At 38.2% G+C, this 24,424-nt stretch overlaps 1 protein-coding gene across 4 annotated transcripts in view; it reads left to right on the top strand.

Moving 5' to 3' along the window:
- The window catches only part of NSD2 (nuclear receptor binding SET domain protein 2), a 76,167-nt gene that overhangs the window by 14,144 nt on the left and 37,599 nt on the right, over positions 1-24,424 (top strand). For all 4 annotated transcript variants that reach the window (XR_003536884.1, XM_027699951.1, XM_027699950.1 and 1 more), the window contains exons 2-5: positions 257-882; positions 15,929-16,094; positions 19,637-19,803; positions 20,173-20,664. Coding sequence is in view for 3 of the 4 variants with exons in the window: in XM_027699951.1 (XP_027555752.1) it covers positions 286-882; positions 15,929-16,094; positions 19,637-19,803; positions 20,173-20,664 (1,422 nt within the window). In the remaining variant the exon portion in view is untranslated. The remainder of the gene's footprint in view (positions 1-256; positions 883-15,928; positions 16,095-19,636; positions 19,804-20,172; positions 20,665-24,424) is intronic.

Here is a 24,424-nt window from a genome sequence, read left to right as displayed (position 1 = left end):
TTTAATAAAATTGATGATTCATCAATCTATTTTTCTTGGACTTTTTGTAATGCATATTAACAGATATTGAGGTATTTTGGTTATGAAGATCACGAAATCATAGAATATGCTGAGCAAGATTGCAAGCAATGCTTTTTTTAGTAAAACTTGAATGAAGTACATTGAATGTTATATTAGTGGTGACATCTATCTGTATACTTAATAGCTTTTGACATTTCTGTATTATTAAAAATATTCTCTCTTTGTCTTAATATAGCAGTGTAAGACTGGAAACATCTGGGCTGAATGGACTTTAGCATCAAGAGAAGTTCTCAACTGTTAACTCAAAAAATTAACTACATCAAAATGAAGCAGGTACCAGAGATCCTCGGAAATACCAATGGGAAACCACAGAATTGTGAAGTGAATCGTGAATGTTCCGTCTACTTGGGCAAAGCACAACTTTCTGCCACTCTGCAGGAAGGGGTCATGCAAAAATATAATGGCCATGAGACTCTTCCATTCATTCCAGCTGAAAAATTGAAAGATCTGACCTCCCGCGTGTTCAATGGCGAGTCCGGGGCCCAGGATGCGAAGCTGCGCTTTGAACCCCAGGAAATAAAGGGAGTTGGAACACCACCCAACACTACTCCTATCAAGAACGGCTCCCCAGAGATAAAGCTGAAAATCACTAAAACCTACATGAATGGAAAGCCTCTTTTTGAATCTTCCATTTGTGGAGACAGCAGTGCAGATGTGTCTCAGTCAGAGGAGAACGAACAGAAGCCAACAAACAAGGAGAGGAGAAACAGAAAAAGAAGCATAAAATATGACTCTTTACTTGAGCAGGGTCTTGTTGAAGCAGCGTTAGTATCGAAGACTTCAAGCCCCACTGAAAAGAAGGTAGTACTTTGTTTTTTATATTCTGTCTTTTGTTTGGTTAGTTAATCAGGCTGGAAGTTCAGTGTCCATATGCTCACCTTCAGGTGCTTCCCACAGACAGGTCACTTTCTATGATTCTCTTTTTCTCAACAAAGGACAGGTGCACTCCAGTTCCGGTCCCTGTTTCTTCCCTAGCCTAGGAGTACCCCATAAATTCTGTTTCCATAGCAGTAAAAATAAGTCTCCAGAACAAATCAGGGCATGTGGAAGTATGTGATGTATGAAGCAGAAACTTCTTCCAGACTTGAAGCCAAGACAAGTTCGGATGTGCACCTGGGCAAGGGAGCTGGGGGTGCCTCTAAGTGGATGGCCTTTAACTGCTGGACAGTGAGGTATTCTGGCTTCCTTATAATCAGATGTTTCAGAAAAAAACCACCTCTTTCTATATTCCTTGTTCTGAATTAAATAAAAAGGTACTCAGCAGTCAGTTGACTGATGAACTGGGCTCTTTACCATCAGATTTTGGCAATTGGACTGGAGTCCCTACCCATATTTGTCACCTGAAAAGAGCTGGGTTTCCTTGGTATAACCTAGTGAATTGTTTTAATTGAAAACATCCAGATATTTGTATTAGGTGTCATTAACTTTTATGGTCAAGCTCATTTGTTTTGCTCCTTTTAAACGTGGGCAAAAATGGATATTTTGCTTTTTTTAACTTGTTTTACCAGGTTGTAAATAAGAATGCTGCTGGCAGCCCTTCCCCCCGCTTTATTTAGCTTTTGTTTCTAGACTCCATTTAAAGGAAGGTGGTTTGCAATACTTTTATCTCGGAAAAAAAACCCTACATAGCAGGAATATTTCTATGTATATTAAGTTTCTCAGTGACTAATTCAGAATAGTGTTGTATAGCAATGGTAGACGTTAATGAATGCTTTGGCTGGTTACTGTGTCCTGGTTTTACACACCTTAAACACAAAATGTATGTTACAGTTTTCTGTCAAACACAGGTTTCTAGTTAATCATAGAAACAGAGATGGAAAAACACCTCTAAGATCAAGTCTAGCCATTAACCCAGCTCTGCCAAATCCACCACTATTGATTCTTACTTTCTGCCAAGGTCACACATGCAGGGAAGAATCACACACACAACTGCTACATTCCCTTTTTTAAATTTTATTTATTTTATTTACCCTTCTTTTCAATAAAACTGCTTAATAAGTTCACAGAACTGTGTAAACATTTTTCGAGTATCAGAAATATTTATCATTTATTTATGGTTTGAATATATTATTCATCCTAGAATGATCCATACTGATGCTTTCAGGAATGTTATTAAAGGGTTTGTTTTCTTTAATTTTGTTAAGGAGAATGTTTTAACACTCACTGGTTCAGACTTTTCTGAATCACTACTCAGGTAAAAGATGCAGGCAGTCAGTAGTTCGAGTAATTCTTTGTCCAGTTCATTATTAATGAGGATAAATTGGACTTTTTTGGTTCTATTGGTGGTATATTTATTAGCATCAACAACTCGAGCATATTTGTGTATGTTTGTTAGTTTGCTTTTCTTTTAGAAAGAGGAGGAGATGTTTAACGTGTCCCTCTGTGCAGTTTATTCTGCAGTTTATCCCTTTTACATTGGTTGTCCATTAAGGGTGGCCTTTAATTTTTCCTGGTGTGTGTGGATTATTTAAAACGAAAAGAAATGTTTGTCTGGCTTCTTTGAGTTACCTTCTGTCCAGAAATGATGTGGAGAAAACCGTGTCAACACGTTTCCCAGAGTGGTTGAGACTTGGTGGTTGGTGAGTGATAGGGTTATTTGCTCCTGTGCCAAACCTGTGAGCTACCAAACTACTGAATCAGAACAACCACCTGCTTGATATCAGACTGTGCAATACTGCAGCCCTATTCTTTTCAGAACACTCTGTAACAGAGGGTCATGCTTCTGGCTTCTTTTTTCCTATCACAGTGCACTTTAAAGCACAGAGGTCGAAAGGAAAAGCATTTGAAGGTTGCAAAATGTTATTTTATGATATGACTCCTTGATTGTAAAAGTCCCGAGGCTTTTCTTTCTCTCATGAGGAAGGTTTGCAGCTGCGCAGGTTTAAAACAAGGAAAAACACAGTATGAGGGAACATGTGAAGGAGATTTTTCAAATGTTTGTCCACATGAAAACTTGTGATATACATGTGTTTTTTGTGGTGATAACTGTAATATCTTAGTATCAGTGTTCTTTGGTTCCAGGCCCCTGCTCTAGCTGTTATTTCATGGCCAGCATCCAAAGCCTTAATGTTAGTGCATCATACTTTGGTTTTATATAGCTGATTGTGGCTGCAAAGTGGAAATTAGGTAAATATTCTTGGAGCAAAAGCTGATGAATTTTGCGCTCAGATCCCTGTTTATTGTAGGTTACAGGTTAATGTGGAACCTGTTTGTCTGGTTTTATTTCTGGGCTTTCAATTTCTTTTTTGTCCAACCTCTTACTCTTTTGATTTAGCAAAAATCACTATGGTTCAAATACTGCCTTTTATGTAAGGTAATTATATCTCTGTCTGATGGACACAGCAGATTACTGTGGTGCTGAGGTGAGAGACATATCATTTAACAAATGTTCCAGTGCTCTCTTTTTGGGTGTTCTTGTTGTTTGGGCATTTTTCGTTAACAGAAATGAAGGCTGTTTAAAACTTTGGCTGCAGGTTAGTTTTCAGTTGGGAATAAAAATGATCTGCCTGGGTCTGATGAGAGTTAGATTTCTGTTGATAACCACCACCTTTTCCAGGCCTCTGAGAAACAACTGTACTGCTCTCGTTTTCCCAAGGTAAAGGAGAGGAAGTGGGACAAGCCTTGTCTGTTTCCTCCCTCCCCTCCTGCCTTTCACCCCTCTTCCCTCCACCCCGGTATCTCTCCACCTGAGGAGTTTACTTTAAAATCCAGGCCTCTGCTAATAAGGCCCAGTTTATCAACTTTTATGCCAAGGCACTACACCCCTGAATGTTCTGTGTCATAGGTGGTGGGTGTCACATGTTAGGGGTTTGAACTGATGCCAAACCCATGGGCTCCAGTAGCTGCTCACGTGCCAGTGCTGCTCGTGGGAGCGGCAGGATGCCTTGGGACTGGGTTTTGTGGTGGCTGCCTTTTGAGTCACTGCTTTCGTCAATTCTTGCAATGTTCAGTGAGGAATGAGGACTTGCCTACATTTTTCTTACTCATTGCCTGTGTTAGAAGTGAAACAATAGTGTTTGGAGGAGAACAGCAGAGATTTGCTTCCTATATTAATACGAAGTAATCCAAATCCGATTCCTGGAGCAATCCAGAGGGAAACAGAGAGAGAGTACATGTATCTGCAGCGCTCATGCTGTGGCTCCCAGCGTAGATCTGTGCTCTCTGACCCTGAGAGCAGCTCAGTATGCGATCCTGGCACATTTGAGCTCGTTCTGCAGAAGCTGGGCTGGGCCTGCAAGTGGCAGTTTGCCCTTTTGGCTTGGCTTCCTGGCCTGGCTTCCCAGCACGGGTGCAGTAGCTCAGAAAGCAGCAGTGCTGTGTTGAGAACAAACCTGGAAGTCCACTCAGCTCTCTACTTGCTAGCTTAGGGTTTCCAGCTGTGTGATATGTACACAATCCAGGAGCTATACCTTCCACATAGCTTCCTATCCAATTTTCTTGTAGTGCTCTTCTAGTAGTACACCAGAAACTTGGCAGGTTTGTACTCGTTGTGCGGGATACAGCCTAAAATGACTCTGCCGTAGCTGCATGGGGGGCAGTTGCAAATTGCTGGAGAAATTCCATTAGTCCTTGTCTTGTGTTTAAGTTGCCATTTCACCATCACAGAGAAAAACTGTTGTGGCCAAATCCATTATGTCAAATACCTACGTAATGTTACAGTGCCTTTCCCAGGTGAAGACTTACCCGCTAAGGGTAGAACAGAAGCAGTGTGAGGATGATCTTGTGCTTTGAATGTGTCTGTGGTAACTAAATACAGGAAGATGGGGACCACTGAGGGTGGGGATGTTGCTCTGGTGCTTGTTTGTATCTGATCAATAGAGCTGAGCACAAACCAACAAGGGCCCTTTGTCAGATTGGAGAGCTGAGTTTATCTGATGTTTGATTACCCACTTGTAGCTGTTATAGGCAGATACTGAGGTGACTTGTTTTAATTTCAGAAAAAGTAAAAATTGTAGTAAAATAAATGTATCTTTTTCAGGGGAAGGACTTGATTGTTTTTCATCATCAGTTATTAGGAATTCCTGGCCAAGTACAATTACTGAACGTGTCATAAAATGTGCACAGGATCTGTATTTGTAGGGTAAAATGAACTCAGTTACCTTTTTCTTTTTAATGTGCTATTCTTGAGATATCAGATCCTGTTTTCAGGCGAGTGATAATACATGCTGTCTGGCTGATGTCACCAGAATCCCAAAGGAGTAGGAGTAATCCTAAAAATATCTTCGGGGTGATCCCTTCAGGAACAAGAGAAATAACTTCTTATCCTTTTTGGAAGAGTTTCTGAACTACTGTTTTGCATTAGCCTTTAGTAAAGGATTAAGTTTAGCTAAGCCTTGAGAACTTGTTAGTGCTAAGCAGCTCATGATGTGCTGCAGTAATTGTTACTTTAGAACTTTAAATTGTTTTTTCTTAATGCCTCATTGGAAAAGTATCTTAAAGAACTGCTTGTAGTTTAAGAAGCACCAAAAAGCATGCAACAGTATACGGGTTTGGGGGGAGATTAGAAGCTGTGAGTGTTCTCAGTGTGGCTTCAAAATTAATTGCAGAACGTTTGAGTATTTGCTCAAGGCTTTCCATACCAGACTTCCTGTTCTTGTATGTAAAAGTGGCTGAATTAAGTACAGTTTCTACGTAAAACTGTCGTCTCAATGTGTATTATCTAAATACGTTTTTTTGTCCTCTCTCTTCATAAACCCATTGGTGGGAGAATGCAAATCAAATATGAAATAGTATCTTGAAGTGTCGACAGAAGTTCTGTCTAAGAATAGCACTACCAAGTTGGATCAAGGAGCCGTTTAATTCAGCACCTCACCTCGGGGTGAGGATCAGTGGAGGAGGCATAATAGAGAGTGTAGATGTGGCAAATCATGGAGTGATGCTCTTTTTGAATATATTCAGCCTCCAGCAGTTTGTGACTCAGAGGTTTCTGGAGCTGGTGACTTTATATTTGATGGCTGTAGATGGCTAAATTCGTGGAAGACCTCAGTTTCTTTTTGAGTCAGTGTGAGTTTTTTGCATCCATGACATTAAATAATAAAACAATAGAGCTGCTCTTTTTCCCTTTCAATTTGCCACCTACGTGTTTTGCTTGATTCTTTCATAGTAATAGAAATAGGGATCATGGACAAACTTCTCTATTATTGATAATTTTATAGATTTCTCACAAACCTGCTCTATTTTTAATTTCAACTTGATGAGCCCTAGTGCGTAGTTTAACATACAGGAGCCATTCCAGAATATTACTTCTTGTTATCATCCTGTTTCTGAACTCTGATGCCCTTTAGCTTCTCCTATCTTTTTTTTCCCCCCCCCGAGAATGAGGACTGGAACAGTAGAGGACATTCAAAATACAGATATCTTGTGAATGCATACAGTGGCATGTTAATGGTTTTCTACATTGTTCTCAGTTTCATTCTATTTCATTAGAAATAATGCATAGTGTTTGATTCCTGGCTGCTTCTGAACACTGAGCCAGTTTTCTGTAGAAAAGAGCTGACCAGATGTAACTAACTCAAATTCAGAGAATGTCAGAACTGTTGCATTATTTCGTACTCATCATTGGTTTGTGCATTCCAGGGCTTTTTCTCTTTTATTTTGGTCTTTTGGGCACTATGGTGGACATGACAGATGAAATAATGTGGTGAGCAGGCCCTCTTTGGAAGAACTAACTTCCCTTTACATGTCAACAGCAGCTGGTGTTGAGAGATTAACAGCAGTTTCTGGTTTTATAAGTTGACCAGGTTTATTCGCAGTCGTGGCACAGGTAGTGTCATGATTTAAATAATTAAAAACCTCAGCATCTCCTCTCCAGATGGTATTGGCCATTATGGGTTTGTGTGGCAAGGAATTTGCTTGTTTTCACTGCTTTTTTTGATCCAAGATATGTCAAAGCCTTTCTGTCCCTCTACTCTGTGTTCTGCTTAACCAGAATAATTCATGTCTAAGTCTTGTATTTAGCTGAGTTAGACCTACAGTTCAGGGTTATGTTACTGGGATGGATTTACAGGCAGATATTTGGGAAACATTAGTGATCTGTACCAGATGTCATTTCTGGCCCTTATAGCCCCCTCTTGTCAAGAAAGAAAGATACTTCGTAGTAACCCTTAGGCGAAGTAGCAAAAGCAAAATATTTTGATCTGTCTTGGAACAGTGGTTTCGGCCTCCCTTACAAGTTTTCTTGTTCTGGGCTGAATTTCATGTAGGGCAGATGAACTTTTGGACCTCCAAAAGAGGTTTTTGTTCACAGATACTAATTTTATGTTTGCCTATTACCATGTTTCATTATCCTCCTATTATAAATAAGTAGGTCCAACTGGGCTAACTTACATTTCTGCTTTTTGTGAATACCCAAAGTACCTACAGGAGCTGTGTTCCTGTGCATCATAAAATGGCAGTAGCTAAAACTCTTGAGTTGCAAGTAATAAAAAATAAATTCCCTTCTCAGAAGGACACTTTATAAAAATGCTGTATTTTGGAAGCTCACTGCAAGAGGAAAAGCTTGATCTTGCTTATGCCATTGTTAAACAAGCCCTGCACTTGTGTGAGGAAGGGAAGTGAATCTGTGGCCTCATAGCAGCAATTAGTGCTAGAAAAGCTTGATTTTTTTTTTTTCTTTCTTGCTGGTCTTTTTGTTTGTTAAATAAATGTCAACTTCAGTGTATGTTGAGGATGCCTGTAAAGAAGGAAAACAATTTGGGATCTTAGTTCTGGAATTGATAGTACTTTTATCACATGCATCGTGATTTTTTTACTGCAATGACTGCACTATTTTAATGTTCATATGGGGTTGGGGTTTCTTAGGTTTTCTGTACATCTGAAAAATGCTGCTGAAAAAAAGGAATATTTCAGGAATATGCTTCAACCTTGCCAAATCAAGGTAATATTTGTCCAGGTTTTTTGGGTTTTTTCCCCCCACTTGCCCCAGGCTTATTAACCACTGTTCTTGCATTTCATCTGTAGAAGAAGAGGCCCTACTAGGTACATGTATCTGCACAACCTATATGGAAACCTTTTGTGCCTGCCTTTGGGTGTGGGAATTAATTTTAAAGGTCTAATCTCAAAGGCAGAGTAGTACTGGGATTATGTCAAATTATTAGTTAACTAACAGAACCCCTTTATACCAAATCAACATTTGCTCTGTTTAGGTTTAGCCAGCTGCCTTCAGAAGTGTTCTTGTTGAAAAACAAGGTAGAGATAAGTCTCTGCTTCACCAGGAAACAGTGTTCTGTAAATCTAGTTGCCTGTTGACAGTGCTATCTGGGCTTGGGTGTTTCTCTTCTTTGCGAAGAATATTAGGATTCAGAACAGCTGCCCGTGCTGCCGTGGATGTCTGGGACCTGCCAAGAAGGATATCTGTTCAGAAAGTGTCTTGGGAAAACTCTTTCCTACTGAACTCTATAAGGGTGTAGGTGAGTGCTAAGAATAAGGCCCTGATACAGATTCTGATCTTGAAGTATGTGAAACTGTGGTACATGCAGATAACAAAATACATATGGATATGGCATTCTGAAAATCTGTAGGTATGCTGAGATGATTTAGCTTTCGTTCTGTTATCCTGTGTGAAGTTCATATGGAAATTATTCAGAAATAATTGTTTCCCATGCCAAAGGTCCCCGTGGCTCTACAGCTATGCTTTTCCAGACTTGTGTAGCATCTCATATCCACACTGTCTTATATACCCAGATACCACATCAAAAGTTTAAACCTTTGAAGGTTGGGTGAAGGTTAGAGATGCTGGATGTAGGCAGGAATCTTTTTCTAATATTCAGTATAAAAGATGGTTTTATTCGTTCTGATCAGGCCTTATCTAATTTAAATTTCTGAAACATGGAACCTTTCAGTAATAAGCCAGTAACAACTTAAGAGGTCATCTAAATGTAAATGCAGAAGTTCAGTAGAGCAGCTAAAAGAAACTACTCTCCACATTTTTAAGAAAGATTGAGGGTTGGGAAGTGTTCCAGAACTTGCATTTTACTGGATCTATCTGTGAATGATTGAATCTGTTTCTCTTCAGCTCTTTACTCTGAAAGAGTTGTATCCTAGTTACTAAAATACCATGTTAAGTTTATTTCTAAAATACATGCTCATACGGTGTTTGTGTAAAGGAATACTGCTGATTTGAATAGACAGATTTGCTTTTGAATGTAAAAGCATCTTAAAAAACTTTCTCATCTGCTAGAGACTTGCTAATGAGGGAACCAAAGCCAGGAAAAAAAGAACTGAAATGTAACCAGGAGATTACTGCTTGATTTGGAAGACAAATTTGAACTTCTGTCTTGTTTTAAAACCCTTAATCTACGTTATGAATCCCTCTCTAAGCTTAAATGAATTTTTGTCTTCTGCTTGCTTTCCCTCCTGGAGAGGAGGGTCCTGCATAGTAATACTCAATCTGCTGTCCACAAACTGCTTTAAGATGAGTTTAGTGGAAAGAAATAGAGAAAACAAACCTATTGTCATAAAACTTATATTTGGGTTCAGAGAGCCTCAGCCAGCACAGAAAAGTTTTTCAGAGATCTGTAGAGATATTCTTTCTTATTTTATAGCTTTACCATCTAAGCACACTGAAGAAAAATAAGTGAGTCCCGGTGAGTCCAGGAAGTTGAAAACTTAGTGTCTTCTGCAAATACAGTTTTTCACACTGTCAGATTTGACCCCCTTTTAGTGATAGAAGAAAAGGAGTAAGTGGTTAGTAATAGAAGAAAATAAAAGATAACTTGGGGAAATACATTTAATGTAATTGCTCTCATAATTGAATTTGGAGGGTGTTAGTTAAATCTCTGGCTTGGTATAAAACAATTAGAAATCTGAAAAACTAACAAACAGATTTAGAATATAGTTTGTTCGCTTTCTTTTGTTCCAGACTTTGCAGGTCCTCTTCCCCCTCAGCAGTCGTTACCTCACTGCATAATATGTCGTATGTTTTATGAGGGTGGTACAGATTTAATTGTGCAGACATGGATGCAATGGTCTTTTGAGGGCTGCAGTCTTTGGATGCTCTACTGAAGTGTCCTTTTCTGTTTTACTGAAGATGGAACATAAAGCTTTGCCAGCTCACTGCTTCTTTCTTTGTGTTTCCTCATCCTTCTCCATTTTGTAATAATAATCCATGTTTTCCTTTAATCTTCTTGTGAGATTCTGGTTTACTCTTTTCTGCCTGAAACATTCTCTGTGTAGGCAGTGGTTTGCCGAATATGTAGTTGCACAGTATTCTTCCATTACATAATAAACAGAATATAACAAAACAAAATAAAACCCCCTTAGTTTCTGTTCTGTCACGTTCAGTTACTTGTCATTTAATATCTAAATATACACACCACAGATCCCAGAAGGTGGGAGCTGTTTGGATAAACACAGGGACTCTAAGGCCCTTTTGGGATAAACAGTTTTACTATAACATGTGAATTATAATCTTTAAAAAAAAAAAAACATAGGCAAGTAGGGTTGTGAGAATACACTATTTTTAGAGACAGAATAATTTAGAAGGAGCGCTGGCCATTTCTTAACAGACTTAAGTGGCCACCCTTCTCATTTGAAAAATAGTGTATATTGAGGGGGTTGTATTGATTTTGATCAGCTGTAGTTGTAATTTGGGATTTTGAAGTGATTTGACTTAATGAGATTTTTGTCCTCAGTCACAGAGTGAGAAGCAGCCATTTCTCTGCCCAGAATGACAGGACATCACTCACTGGGAAAGTAGCTGCATCCCTCCATTCCTTTGACTGAAGACTGAATGTTGATTTGTCTTTTGTCAAGTGAAATTCCTGAATTTTCCACTTCCTTAGTTCACTATGTGTGCTGATAGAGAGGCAAGACAAGACAAAACAGTTTTACTTTTATTTTCATTGCACAAGTCCGTGATAAAAAATCAGAGTATTAGTGGTTGAGGCACAGGACAAGCAGATAGTGGGGAGCAGAAAAACATGTGGGTTTGGTCATCAAGCAGTCTGAGCTTTTCCATAGTAAATCTTATCTTTTTCCGTAGGAAAGAAACACATTTGACTGTCTGAGTTGGTGTGTTCTAACTTTGATTCAAAATACATTTCAATTGCATATATTCTGTGTAGGGACCTTGATTATTTTGTTTTAGTTTCTTTGTCGTGCCAGTAGCTTGGGTTTTTATCCTGGCCTGCAAACCTGGACCTCCAGCAGTCTCTGTTTGTACCTGGGCCTTCTGTTATAGTGAAAGTGGAAGTTCTTTGGTACAGAGTGAAACTGAATTGAAAATGAAAACAGAAAGGGAAATACCAGATATCTGCAGCTTAAGCTCTTCAATATGTACTTTCCAGTTATGTCACACAGAGGAGAGCATTTACTGTCTTCCCTTGTGTTAATGGTTCTCTCCTTTTTTTTGTCCAATATTAAGTTCTTGTGGTGTATTCTTCACCAGTTCTCAACGTTGTTTTTTGTCTAATCTCTTTATGACAATTAAAAGATAAAGGGGTTTATTTTATGATTTCTGTAACTTTTCAAGTTTGTGTAATGAAATAGTAGCTTTTTGATGCTCAAGGTAATTTGCAATAATTTTGAAAGGTTCCTCTTTCCTCTGTACACACACAAAGTGGATAGTGATTATATTATTATCTTTACCACTGATTAAAAGGGATAATCTGTCTGACACCACCTAGTAAGGCTTCTGGCTGTTTATAAAAAAGAAATTACCTTTGACCCTTGTTTACTAAATGCTTATCACAGTGTTTTTGTAGCAGAGTCTACAAATAAACCCAAAGCTCTCAGTAAAGATGCTGTCCTTAAATGCATTTTGGTTTTGGTCATTTTAAGATAGTTTTAAGCTTTGAAGTGACATATCACTCATGGTGTGTTCTTGCCTCACCATATTCGTTAGGCAGATCAGAAGTAAATGGAAGTTGACTGGATTCTTTTGATCAATTGTAGGCAAAGTTAATTAAATACTAGTGTTTTCTATGGCCAAGCCACTTCTTTGGGCTGATAGAATGCTGACAGCAGTGTTGTAAATTCTTGTCGATCTGCCTGTCACTCACTGGTTATGAAAGTGCTGAGAGAAATGACAAACAAATCTGTGAAATGTTAAGGGAAGAGTAAAGGCATGTTAAATTTTCTTTTATTTTTCAGTCCCTCTCAGCCTGTTGCAGCTGCTTGCCCAGATGAGCTTTTAAATATGCTGGTACTCTTCAAGGCATAATTTGTCACAGAAAAACTCAGTTGCTATAAAGAAATTACATCATTTCACACTCCACATCCTCCTGGACAAAATAAACCTAAAATCCATCTAGCTGCCTTTAGAGCAAGTGTTTCATTAGGATGCTAATCCAGAAAGTCATGAATTTCCATGTCTGCCACAGTGAGTAGTTCAGAGCCTGTGGAATGGCCTGTGTATTCAGTGTTAGGGCTGGTCTGTATGGGAGTCATTACCTGCTCACCCCGGCCTTGATTTGTATAACTTCTCTGCAGTCTAGTGTTTGAAAGGGAAAAAAACCCCTCGAATTCCTTAAATTAGAAAATTAACATTATCACAAGCTGTTTCCTTCTTCTGTTCAGCATAACTTGGTTAAAGTTTGGGGCTAAGGTGACTGAGGTGATAGTTATCTCAGGCTATAGAGCTTGTCTATACTTAAGGAAGGAGAGGTACGGGAAATTCTGCAATTAAATGTGAATGTGTTTTAAATCTGACAAAACTGCAATAAAAGGTAATGGGATGGGGGCATACGCAGAGCAGTCCAGACTTACTTAGCAATAACAGCAACCAAAGACTGTTCTGTGCTCCTCTGCAGCACAGAAAGCCTGTTGATATTTATGGGTAGGAGATCTAATTAGAAATGAGACCAATTTCAAGAAATAAAAAGTCATCAAAAGACACAAAGAACCAAAACCTGAAGGTAGAGTATTTTAAAATAGTTTGATTTTGTGTGATCTGCCCTTGCTTTACAGCTGGGCTCTAAACCAGGAGTCTTTCATCTTAATTTGTTTGCTTAAGTATCATCACAGAAAGAATTGATCAGCTCATGCAGGACAAGGTATTCCCTGTCTTCTGGTGCATTCACACAACCCGTCAGGACTGTGCTGCTTGTGCTGCCTCTGCATCTTCCACAGGTGCAGTCAGACGCCCTGTGCTGTCTGACTACATATTATTGTTAGGAATCTGAACTTCCCTAAACACCAATTTCTGTTTTCTTCCAGAGGAAAAAGAAACTGCAAGCCACATTTTTTTTCTATACCACTGTGTAACTTGACAGTGATCTCCTATTCCTTAAAAATACAGAGAGTATAAGTGTCTCATAAAGAAGTTCCAGCTCTTGTCCTATGAGAACATCGATGCCATCAGAGGACTGGATGGCAAATTTGTTTAGAAATGCTTTCTTCCTCCCCTCCCATCAATAGTTAAAAAAACCCAACCTGGATACTGAAGTAAAATCTGTACATATGACTGCCTTCCAGTATCTAGGATTTCCGAATGTTTTTAAACAATTTAAATATTCAAGTATTTAATGCTGTGCTCGTGGTTTGCAAAAATGTTTGAGAGGAAGTATTGAAGACTGTTGCTGTCCTACAGCTGCTTGTCTCTCGAGTATATACTAGGAATTTCACCTCACTGTTTACTGATGAGATACCTATTAAATACATCAGAGCAATTCCCAGAATGATAAAATCAAACTAAACCAGAATGATGCGGGGAAGTAGGATGGAAGTGAGCAAGTTTATGGTGATATTTTCTGTAGGTGTTTAAGTAACCTCATATGAGAGCTCTTAAAATATCATTCATCTAGAATTCTGTGCTGCGCTTTGCCATTCTTTCAAAGTACACACATTTTATCAATAAAAGAAAACATAAATACAGCAAGCATTGCAGAGATAAACCTTGCAGGTGTTGTGAGAGCCTGTCATTTTCAAGTTTTTTATCATGTTTCAGTACAGTAAAAGAATTCTGGGCGTTATTTAAATTTTGTGAAGTGCTTGTAGATACATTGGAACGTGATAATGGCCTCTGTGCTGTCACCCCTTTTAGATTATGCTGCAATAAGAAGCGCTGCTAGAGCCTTTTCATTATTCCAACCAGCTCCCTCTCAGACTAGAGTCATAAATCTTTGTGGCTTAGTTGCACTTTCCGAGGAATACAGGGAGTCATAAATTAAAAATGAGATTCAGAATCCTCTGTAACTTTTACATTTCCAAAAAGTTAACTCGTTGATAAAAAAAATTCATCCCACCTCTTTAGTTGAAGTGCTGGAGTGGGTTTGTGTGTGTTAGGTTTAATGTTTTTCTGGATCTGCTCTTGGCATGTGTGTTCCTTAGTTTTTAGCTTCTAAGCATAACTTTTCACATCATGTTTTAACTGCTAGAAGGAGCATTTGATTTTTCACATCTGCTTGGAATCTTCTAGGTCTCTTGAGAGTGCTGGACTTGAGGCAACCTTGCAGGAGGGGTTTCCTCACAGTCTTATAGAATCCTTAGAGAGCCAAAACTGTCGAGACATGGGAACATAGCTCTAGCTGGAGTCACATGAACCAAGTCTGAATTCATCAGAAAAGCTGAATCACTGGATGAGTAACTGTCCTTAGCCATCAAATGACAGAGCATCATGTATGTTTTCCAGGCTGAGCTTTAAAAGCTTTGAGGAAAGGATTTCTGAGTATGTCAAGCTCTAGGGTTTATGATTGGATGTACCTCTATATTTCAGTTGCAAATAAATCTCTATGCAGTTGCAGTGTATCAAAGATTTTAGTGTTTGTGTTTGGCAAATAATGTGTAATTGGTTATGGTAGTATTTTCTGGATTTAAAAGTCTACTCTGATTCAACATAATGCTCCAGGTTCTTGTTTCTGTATTCTAGATTTCTGGTTTCTTAAATGTGTTTTCTCTTTCCTTTTGCTACTTTAAATTAATTAAACCAGAATTTTGCTCTAGCTCTTAACATTAAGTCCAGTGAAAACGTGAAACTCCTGGTTTGACTTCTGGATGTTGAGTCAGTACTACAGAAAATAAATAGTATAACATTTTGCACATAACTTTAGTACTGGTAAATTAAAAAGGAGATTCAAAATACATGATTTTATAAAATATATGATATCTATAATGAGACACTTCATGTGCTTTCTTACAGCCATGTAGTTCTGTAATTGTTTTCCAGTAGCTAAAATAGCTTTAGAGGAGCAGCTGAGCACTCACAAACTTACTGCTAGAACGGGAACAGAAAAAAGTTGCAGAAGGGTGTGGGGAGGGGTTTGTGTCACAAGTTCCCTGCATGGAAAAAAACAACTGAAAGACAGAGTTTGGGGGTTTTAAACTGGTTATTTATGTAGTTTCTATTCAGACATAAAGAGAGTATTTCACTCTACTCTAGTTTGGGAATTTTTTTTATTTTTCTAAATCTAAGAGCACACGTGTGTGTATAGCACTTAACTTGATTAGTAATATTCAATACGGAGGGAGGTTGGCTCTTCCACACGTACATCCAGTGCTCACTTAATGTGTTTGAAATTAAAGTAAGCCTTCCTGATGGTCTCTCAGCAGTTATTTGAAAAGATAAAGGCAAACCACAGCTTACTTGCCAATATTTCTAATTAAAACCAAACCCATAACTGGAACATGATTTTTTTTTTCACTGTGAGAGAACAAAAGTTATGATCTAAAGTTTTTTATTACGCATGAAATGCAATTATTGTTTGTTAGCAAACATGACAGCACTTTGTTCTGATGAACTATTTCTTATTTTCTTCCTTCCATTACCCCTCTGTTTTCACATATAATAAGAATGTTTAAACAGAATACTAACTGTAATTTGGCTTTTTTGGTGCTATTTGTAATCCTGGTGCTTATCTGAAGAAAGATAATGATCAGTTTGAATTTATTTATTTTTTTTTTATCATTTAAGGCTCCTGCTAAGAGAGATCCGACTCAAAGTACCACCAAAGAAGAAAAAGTGCATCTGTTGAAGTATAATGTAGGAGATCTAGTGTGGTCAAAAGTGTCTGGTTTCCCATGGTGGCCATGTATGGTTACTGCTGATCCTGTTCTCCATTCCTACACTAAACTAAAAGGTATGTCAATGATGCTAAAAAAAAAATCAGATTTCTTCAGGTATACATAATCGTCATTTTGGAAAAATTCTGTTCTTCGTCTGTTCAGATGATCAGTGACTAAATCAGCTCCTTGTTGTCAACAGGAATGTTTAAATCGTGTAAACACCATTCTTGAGGATATAACAGAGGGAACTTTTTTCCCACTGTGTCTTTTAACTGAACATTCTCTGAAAGGTATCAAAGTTGTGATCTGTGAAACTGTGGAGTCTTGTTAAAAAATGTCTCTGATGGTGCTTTCCGTTGTTTTTATAGAGGTGCTTGGATAAGTGATATGGGCTAAAAATTTTATCGAAATGTAATGGGAATTAAATACTCTTGATGATTGTACTTTATTAAAAGAATCCAGAATTCAGGCAGCTAAATTTTCTGTGATTAATAGAGTCAATACTGTTATCTGCAGACAATATTAGTCAATTTTAAATGCAGGAACTATCAAGTGTTAATGAAATTTTTAAGTAGGAATCTGTACAATTTTGTAATCTCATTTCCACCTTTGTTCTCTATTCTGAAAGCTGAAACATTTGAAGCTTAAGAGCAATGAATATTTAGACTACACATTAAGAAAGACTTGGAACGGCTAAAGGTAGTGAAGCATTGGGGTGGATTGCCTGGAGAAATGGTGTGATCTCATTCATAGGAGGTTTTTAAGAGCAAATTGAATGAATATATTTCTAGGATTATAGCTAGATCCAACATTGGTAGTAAACTAAATGGCTTCTTGAGAACCTTTCAAGCATTCATAATACAGTTGCTAGAATGGTTATTATAGACTCCTCAGACAAATTTTCCTTGTAAAAGTCTTTCAGAGTTTGGATCAGGCAGTCCCTGGGATTTTTATTCATTGGATTATTAGGTCTATTATGACATAAAGAGCTGGATTTTGAAAGTAATAAAGCTGTTTATTTGTTCCTAACTGAATTACTCTGTCCCTTGAAAGGTGCAAAATTTATGTTTTGTTACCAAGAATCTTTGTGGTAGCTCTTTATAGAAGTAGATCCAGCAAAACCCAGTCCCCTATGTCTGAATGCAACCTGTGGAGTACTACCAGAAAGAAGGGCCCACATACTTTGAGATGTTAAGTTCCATTTCTTTGAAGTAACATGGGTGATGGTTATTTCTCATATTTGCTCTGGAGTTGACTTGGGCCTGCCTTTTCCTTTGGGAATTTGGAGTGGGTCTGGGCAGCCACCATAACTGGTAAATGCACACTGATGTGTGTATTTCCATCAGTAGATGTTTCCAGTCTTACCTTCCACCTACTGTTTAATATTGAGGCACTTGCAAAAGTCTCCTTTTCCAAACAGAAGAGTTCTTTTATCTGGGAGTTGTAGAAATACTGAGCTAGGTCTCTGTATTTCTCATTTCTGGGCAGTCTGAACTTCTGGAAGCTGATGCTTTATTTCATCCTTCCAGCTGGTTAGGCTTGAGAAAAATTAGCAACTTTCAACTTGCAGAAAATATACTTTATGTAAGAAAGCCCGTACTGAGTCAGACTAATGCTCCATCTCACTCAGTGTCCTGTCTCTGGCTGTGGTCAACCACAGACACTCGGATACAGAAAAAACCAGTAGAAGTAGTGGGTTCCCAGAACACTCTTCCAAATCTTCAACAACTTATTTCAGGATTATGTGAGCCAAAATTTGTTTTGCTATATAACAACCATTAATGAATTTCATTATTTTATCCAAGAGCATTGATATAAATTCAACTCACAAAAGATATCTGAAGATTCACAACTAGGTTCTGTGACTCCAGTGGTAGGCGCTGTTATTTAGTCTCCTTAATTAGGCAATTACAGATGTCCTGCACTACAAGGCAGATCTTTACAGGTGGTTGTAAATTTATTCTGTGGCATCTCTGTCTGCAGCCAGGGCATCCTGGTAAAATGCAAACATTACCCCTTATTTCATCATAGAATAAGTCATCGAACCTCTGTAGTTCCTATTCAAAAAGCATTTTCTTAATGAGGACAGAGTAATTATTGTGCAAGAGAATTACTGTGCACTTCTGACTGTGCATTACTGGAACATGTATTATACTAGTGGATTGGATGTGTGATGTATACAATCCCAAGACTTTCCCTATGGCATTCCTTTAGATTCTTATATCTGATCTCAAGTGAGTCATTATTGTTCTTGTAGTTCTCATATATGTTTTTATATATATGTATATTTCTAATTGTTGTAAAACATTACATTGTGCTCATATAGTTAGGTTGATTTCATATTACCTTTCCAGATGCCACATCTTAAGATCAAGCCCCTTTTAAAATAACTGTTTGCTTTAGTCATCATGGAAAGAAAGTTCTTTCTAAGTCTAGAAACATCCCAGTTACAGTGCATTAAGCTATCCACTAGATGTGTTTTCTGATTAAACCAGAAGACATGCAGTGTATGAATAACCTGGTAGAATCTAGACCTAGTTTGAAGACCCCTGTAATAGAACTGTGACTGCTATTTGCTCTTTCTGTGTAACCATCCCTACCCGAGTTCCTCTGCTGCCCAGACTCTGTTAGACTGACTAATGTGGCAACGCTGGAGGAACCATAGATAATCTAGGGAGGGTAACTGATACAACAGGATTGAATTTGCAAACACAAAAATGTAGGTCATCACAGCTAAAACTTTTTCCATTTTTAAATGAGTCCCTAATTTGAACACTGAGACAGCCAATCTGCCAGTTCTAATGAAGGAGGTGCTAGAGGACATCTTAAATCTGATCTCTTACTTCTGCATTTTAGAAATTCCTTGTTAACTGTGAACTCTTCGATGAATTTTGAAGGTGTTGTCTTCCCCATTCTCTGTAGAGCAACTGAGACCTTTAGAAGGGGAAGGTTGCATGCCTATATTATTCCACAGTGAGACAATATTTCTTTTTTTTTCTCTTTTAGGAAAAAAAGGAATATTTTTATTTTTAGAAGAATAAATAATTTCTTGCCTAGGTTTCAGAATTATTCTCTTATCTTTGAACTCTCCCTACCGCCACCCAAATCTATTTTATTTATTGCTTTGATTCCTGAAAAATATTGGCTGACATGAAGTTGTGATTGCAAGGGTTAAAACTAGCTGAAGTATGTGTTTCTGTTTAAGAATATTAAAAGAAAGTTTAGGTGACTCAGAGATGAGGCTGAGTATACAGGCTATCCACGCTTTGGAACTTTCTCAATGTTCATTGAGAAATGAGTGCTCAATGCATTTTCAGAAACATCCAGACCTAGATGTAAGTTAATATACATGGAAAACGGTGACAGGTGATTGTAACCTTGAGTTAATTTAGCCAAGCGTATTGTTGATGGAAATTAAACTATTGGGCTTTTGTGTCAGACTTCATAGATTATATCTCAGAGACTTTCAGGCTGGTTAAGTGGGTTTTTGAAAGGTTATCCAGTTGTACTGTGCTTTTGTCATGGTAACTGTAGCAGCTTTCAAACAGACTTCCAGTCCAAAAGTGAAGAGAACAACCAAAGTTGTATTTTAAATTCATTTGGTTTTAATTTTCAGGACAGAAAAAGAGTTTTCGTCAATATCACGTTCAGTTTTTTGGAGATGTCCCAGAGCGAGCTTGGATATTTGAGAAGAGCCTTGTGCCTTTCAAAGAAAAAGACCAATTTGAACAATTATGCCAGGAAAGTGCAAGACAAGCCCTCACTAAAGCAGAGAAAATAAAGGTAAGAGGTTACGAAGTCAGACAAGATTTGCAGCCTTTTCTTTTGCTGTTACAGGTATGTACAGATATAAATAGATATTCTAGAAAGCTTAAAGACAGCTTGTTTTGCAGAGACCTGTAGTCTTACATTTCATTTACAGATGCAAAGGATGGGATGATTTGCCACTGTTTATTATTCAGTAAAAATCAGTACTCTTCTGCTTTGTCACTGATTCACGCGTGGTACCAGTACCGTCAAATACAATTCCATTTGAACCTCCTGAATTGTAGATCTACATTACCCTTAGTCTCTTGGAATTGTTTTATATTGATGTTGGCATTTTGAAACGAAAAGTGGACAAGTTTCTCACTCTGCCAGTTTCTCTTGCAGATGTTAAAGCCTGTGTCGGGGAAGCTGCGGCCACAGTGGGAGATGGGTGTGAAGCAAGCGAGTGAAGCAGCTGGCATGACAGTGGAAGAACGGAAGGCCAAGTACACCTTCATCTATGTTAGGGACAGACCTCATCTTAATCCTCGAGTGGCAAAGGAAGTTGGCATTACTGAGGAACCGCCAGAGGAGATAGATGAGTCATCTTACTCAAATGAAGAAACCACTCCAAACCTGAGATCGATGAAGGAGTCTGGCATTCCTAACAAGAGGAGGAGAAGGACATCAAAACTGTCTGCCATTGATGATACACAAGAAAGCAGTCAGTTGGAGGATAAGAATACTACTCCTCAAAAGTCATCTGATCAGGCAGAATCCAAAAGAGGGATAGGCTCCCCTCTCAATAGAAAGAAAACTCCGGCGTCTACTCCGCGAAGCAGAAAGGGCGATGCAGTATCTCAGTTTTTGGTCTTTTGTCAGAAGCACAGAGATGAGGTTAGTCTCTTCTGGCTGTTACTGTTGTTGATTGCCTCTTCTCATTTCTGTACTTGAAGTAACTTTTTTGCCTTAGTAAACAAAAAATAGTTATTACTGCAGAATCCATAATACTCTGGGCTTGACAAGGTATGCCTGCCTCAAATCTCAGTCTAGACAGAAATAGAGAAGGAGGGGAATGTAGATGAGCAGTATGAACAAGATGGTGATAATGCTGTTGTACCTTAAGCCAAAGTTGTGTTAGTATCTTCCCACATAATCTAATAGTCCTTTGTATTATCCATATTTTTTATTTAATGTATGTAAAATATAATAGATATGCATACGTACACACTCAAGCAAATATAACAAAGATTATGCTATTTATGGCAATCTACTTGTAGATAGCTTGTACATTCTTTCTGAAGACATGGGTTAATTCCTTTGGTGTGTTCATTTACCTCTGAACACCTCAAAACCTCATTTACCTACCTGGAACTTTTTGCTGAGCTTCAAAAGAAGCATTTTACCAAAGCTTGTGAAAACCACTGTAAAGTGTGCAACCTGCTGGGACAGAAACTAGGTCCTCTTGAGATGCTTATACTCCAAACCTTTTTTAGGAAGACTGTTAAAAGTATAAAAGCAGTACTGCTGTTTTAGCTCATTACTTTAAAATCACGACCGTAATTTTTCTTCCTTGCGACCTTCTGCTCCATTTGCAGTACTAATCCATGCATTGAAGTTAGAGTGATTCCTTGTGTTTTCTTGTACTGTTACATATTTCAGGATCAGAAAGTTAGTGGTGACTTTGTCATACTATATAGCTACTGAACTGTTGACTTTGTCATAGGATATTTATGTTACAAAACATTAATAGATACCAACTTCATAAAGAAATATTGAAAAGCAGATTCTATTGTATGGAAGTCAATTAGTTGTGGTTCAACTTGAGATCTTTTTAGATCATTGAAACTTAAGCTAATATTGAGAATGAAAATGAGCACAGCATTACATAAACCTTCTAGTGACTTTGGTTAAATTGAGAAAAGCATTGGCAATTCAGTTTTCTGGCTCTGCAGAGGAAACGTTGTTTTAACCAGACTATTAAATACAGATTTGGACATACTAATCATGAGAAGCTGTATGAGTAAATCATCTGTCTCATGCTGGAGACACGAGTTCTGTTTCCAGTTCTTCTGTAAGTGATGTTGCAAGAGGGAATTTCCTTGGCCTTTAACGTGTGTAGTGGGAAGTCTTGTGCAATATTGAGGGACGTGAAATTGCGTCTCTGGAAGAAATGAGGTTGTGAGGACCTGTTTTATGGAGCCTTAACCAAACATGGTGAGCCTCCGATGTTGTACTTCTGTTTTCTGTGCCAGTTATCAGGCTTCATTCTCTGCTGTGGTTATACTGTAATTCTCAAATTATTAGATGGAGAATGTGAAGACTATTACAGTATCTGAAATTGAGGTAATGCTTTGTCTTCAGGGTCATTTTGGGAAATTGAAAGGCTTGTGTAAACTTGAAATTCACACCGATGATAGTGATCTAGTATTGCACAAAGTTTAAAGCAGAAGGAAGTAAGTTTCAAAATATTACATATCTTTAGAGAGAGGACATCCTACCATTACTGCCTAGAATACTTTTTAATGAGATCAGTCATGAAATCCCAAATCTGCCTGATTGTGTTATCCGTTGTAACAGATACAGAAACACTTCTGTGGGTAGAACAGAACTAGATTACAAAAGCTGCAGACGCCCCTCACTGATCATCAGGGCAGGAGGACCTGTGTTTCCTTTCTACTGACTCAAAGTTAACTGGCAAAGTGAGGAAATACCAATTTAGATACTCATGCATTTTGCCTGTTATGTCGCTTTTAAAATGGCAGTTTTGTGCCTTTGGTGGAAGGTGGATGTTGTATCTGAACTAGTATTTGGAGTTTCCCCTTCTGTTAGGTTTATCTGGTCCAGCTTGCACATCTTGCCTTCCACCCAAGCGTTGGTTTTATTGTGTTGTAGATGTTCTGATACTTTAGAAAGAGTGATAAACAGCTAAAAAACAGACCTGGTTTTGAGCCACTTGTATTAGTGGCATCAGAGAGTGTAGTGTATGGCTGTCTTAGTATTTGCATGTACAAACTTAGAAAAAAGGAAAGCTGTGTATCCAGAAGAGGCTCTCTGGCCCCAGTCTTGGGAAGGGATGGAAGTGAATGAAAGGTATGACTGAAGAATTCTCTTCTGGGGCCTCTAATAATCGTGAGCTCTCTTGAAAGTAGAGCCGTTTCTGCTGTGTCTTGCTCGGAATCTGGCTTTGTTCTGTAGTAGGGTTCATATATTGGCCTGGTTTTATTATTTTTATTTAACTGCTGGAAAATGTTTTTTATGATTTAAGAGGCACACTTCCCTGAGAGAGGTGCTGAAAGCTTGGAGCACTTTTGTGGTTGCAGTGACGCATTAAGTGTTTTGTGCTGTTACCAGAGCAGTGAAGATGTATTTGTACTATTGGCTCTCTTGTGCACTTCGTCTATGAAATACAACCATAGTAATCATTAGAGAGGAGTGTCTGACTGGAGATAAAGGTATTATTCAGTGAGGCAGACAGCTGTACTGTTTACACTGGGCCTTGAGTCTGTTTTGAGGAAAGTTAAGAAATAATTTGGCCAGCAGGGTTCACAGTTAAAGATTTCTGCACGTGTAAGGCAGTGTTGGATATCAAGACAAATAAGAGCGAAGGTGATACTGTTTGCTTGGATGAGCTAAGATGTGCCTGGTCTGATTACCACATCCACACCTTTAGTGATGTTAATTCCCAGAACTAGCAAAAGATATCCCTTGTGTTGTGGAGCATAGTTAGAATAAGTACCTGAGAGAAGTGCATGATTTTTGTGTACATCAAGGTACCCAGTACATCATTTCTGGTATGTGTGCCGGGATTGAGCGTTACAGTGTGGAGACTTTGAGAAGACTGCTGGGCATTTTCCTTGGAGGCTATATTTGCAAGGATCCCTTCACTGTTAAGAACCATGACTGTCTTTTCCTTGTCATTTCACAGCACTCCTAGTCAGTTAAAAGTTATTTTTATTGGTATTTTGGTGAGACTGGAGATGATGTTAAAAATTATCTCATTTGTGTGAACAAATCTAGTTATTTCTTAGAGAGTTAAATAGCTCTGTGCCCTAATTCAGCACAATGAGCTGTATACTTGGCAGCAATGGTCAAAATTGATGCTAATTTCATTTCCTGAAGTAAGATTTTGTGGGAGGGGGTATCTTGTGGGTCTGTCTATGTCCCCCTCCTTCAAGAATTTTTTTGACATTGGTGGATTTTAATCAAACTTTGAGTAGAGGCCTTCAAAGATAGTTGTATTCTTCAAGCCTTATACAGGTGAGTTATGCCAGATAGAAGCAAGAAAATTCTCAGTACTCTACCAGGAGAAAAATTACAGCATAGATTTCTATATTAGACACTGACTAATCCCAGTGGAAGGATGGTACTGCAACTATTCTAACCCCTGGAGAAGCATCACTCACATTTGTATCCTGTTTGATAACAGGAAGTGCAGTTTAAAGGCATTAAGTTCTAAGAAATTAGGTTTAATAATTTCCACTTATCAGAAAAACTGTATTTCTGTTCTGTTGAACAGTGTTACTGTTTGAACACTTGGCTTTCTTGTCCTAGTTTTTATTTTGCTCTATGTTTTCGGGCTGTTGGTTGCATCACTCCAGTAATAGGATTTTGAAGAGCACTGGATAATAAGATGAGAAGGGTTGTTTTTAAAAGT

This window comes from Neopelma chrysocephalum, unplaced genomic scaffold (assembly GCF_003984885.1).
Source record: "Neopelma chrysocephalum unplaced genomic scaffold, ASM398488v2 Primary Assembly neopelma1_142, whole genome shotgun sequence".
Taxonomy (NCBI): domain Eukaryota; kingdom Metazoa; phylum Chordata; class Aves; order Passeriformes; family Pipridae; genus Neopelma; species Neopelma chrysocephalum.
The sequence above is the reverse complement of the archived record's forward strand: the minus strand, read 5'-3'. Positions and strand labels throughout refer to the sequence as shown.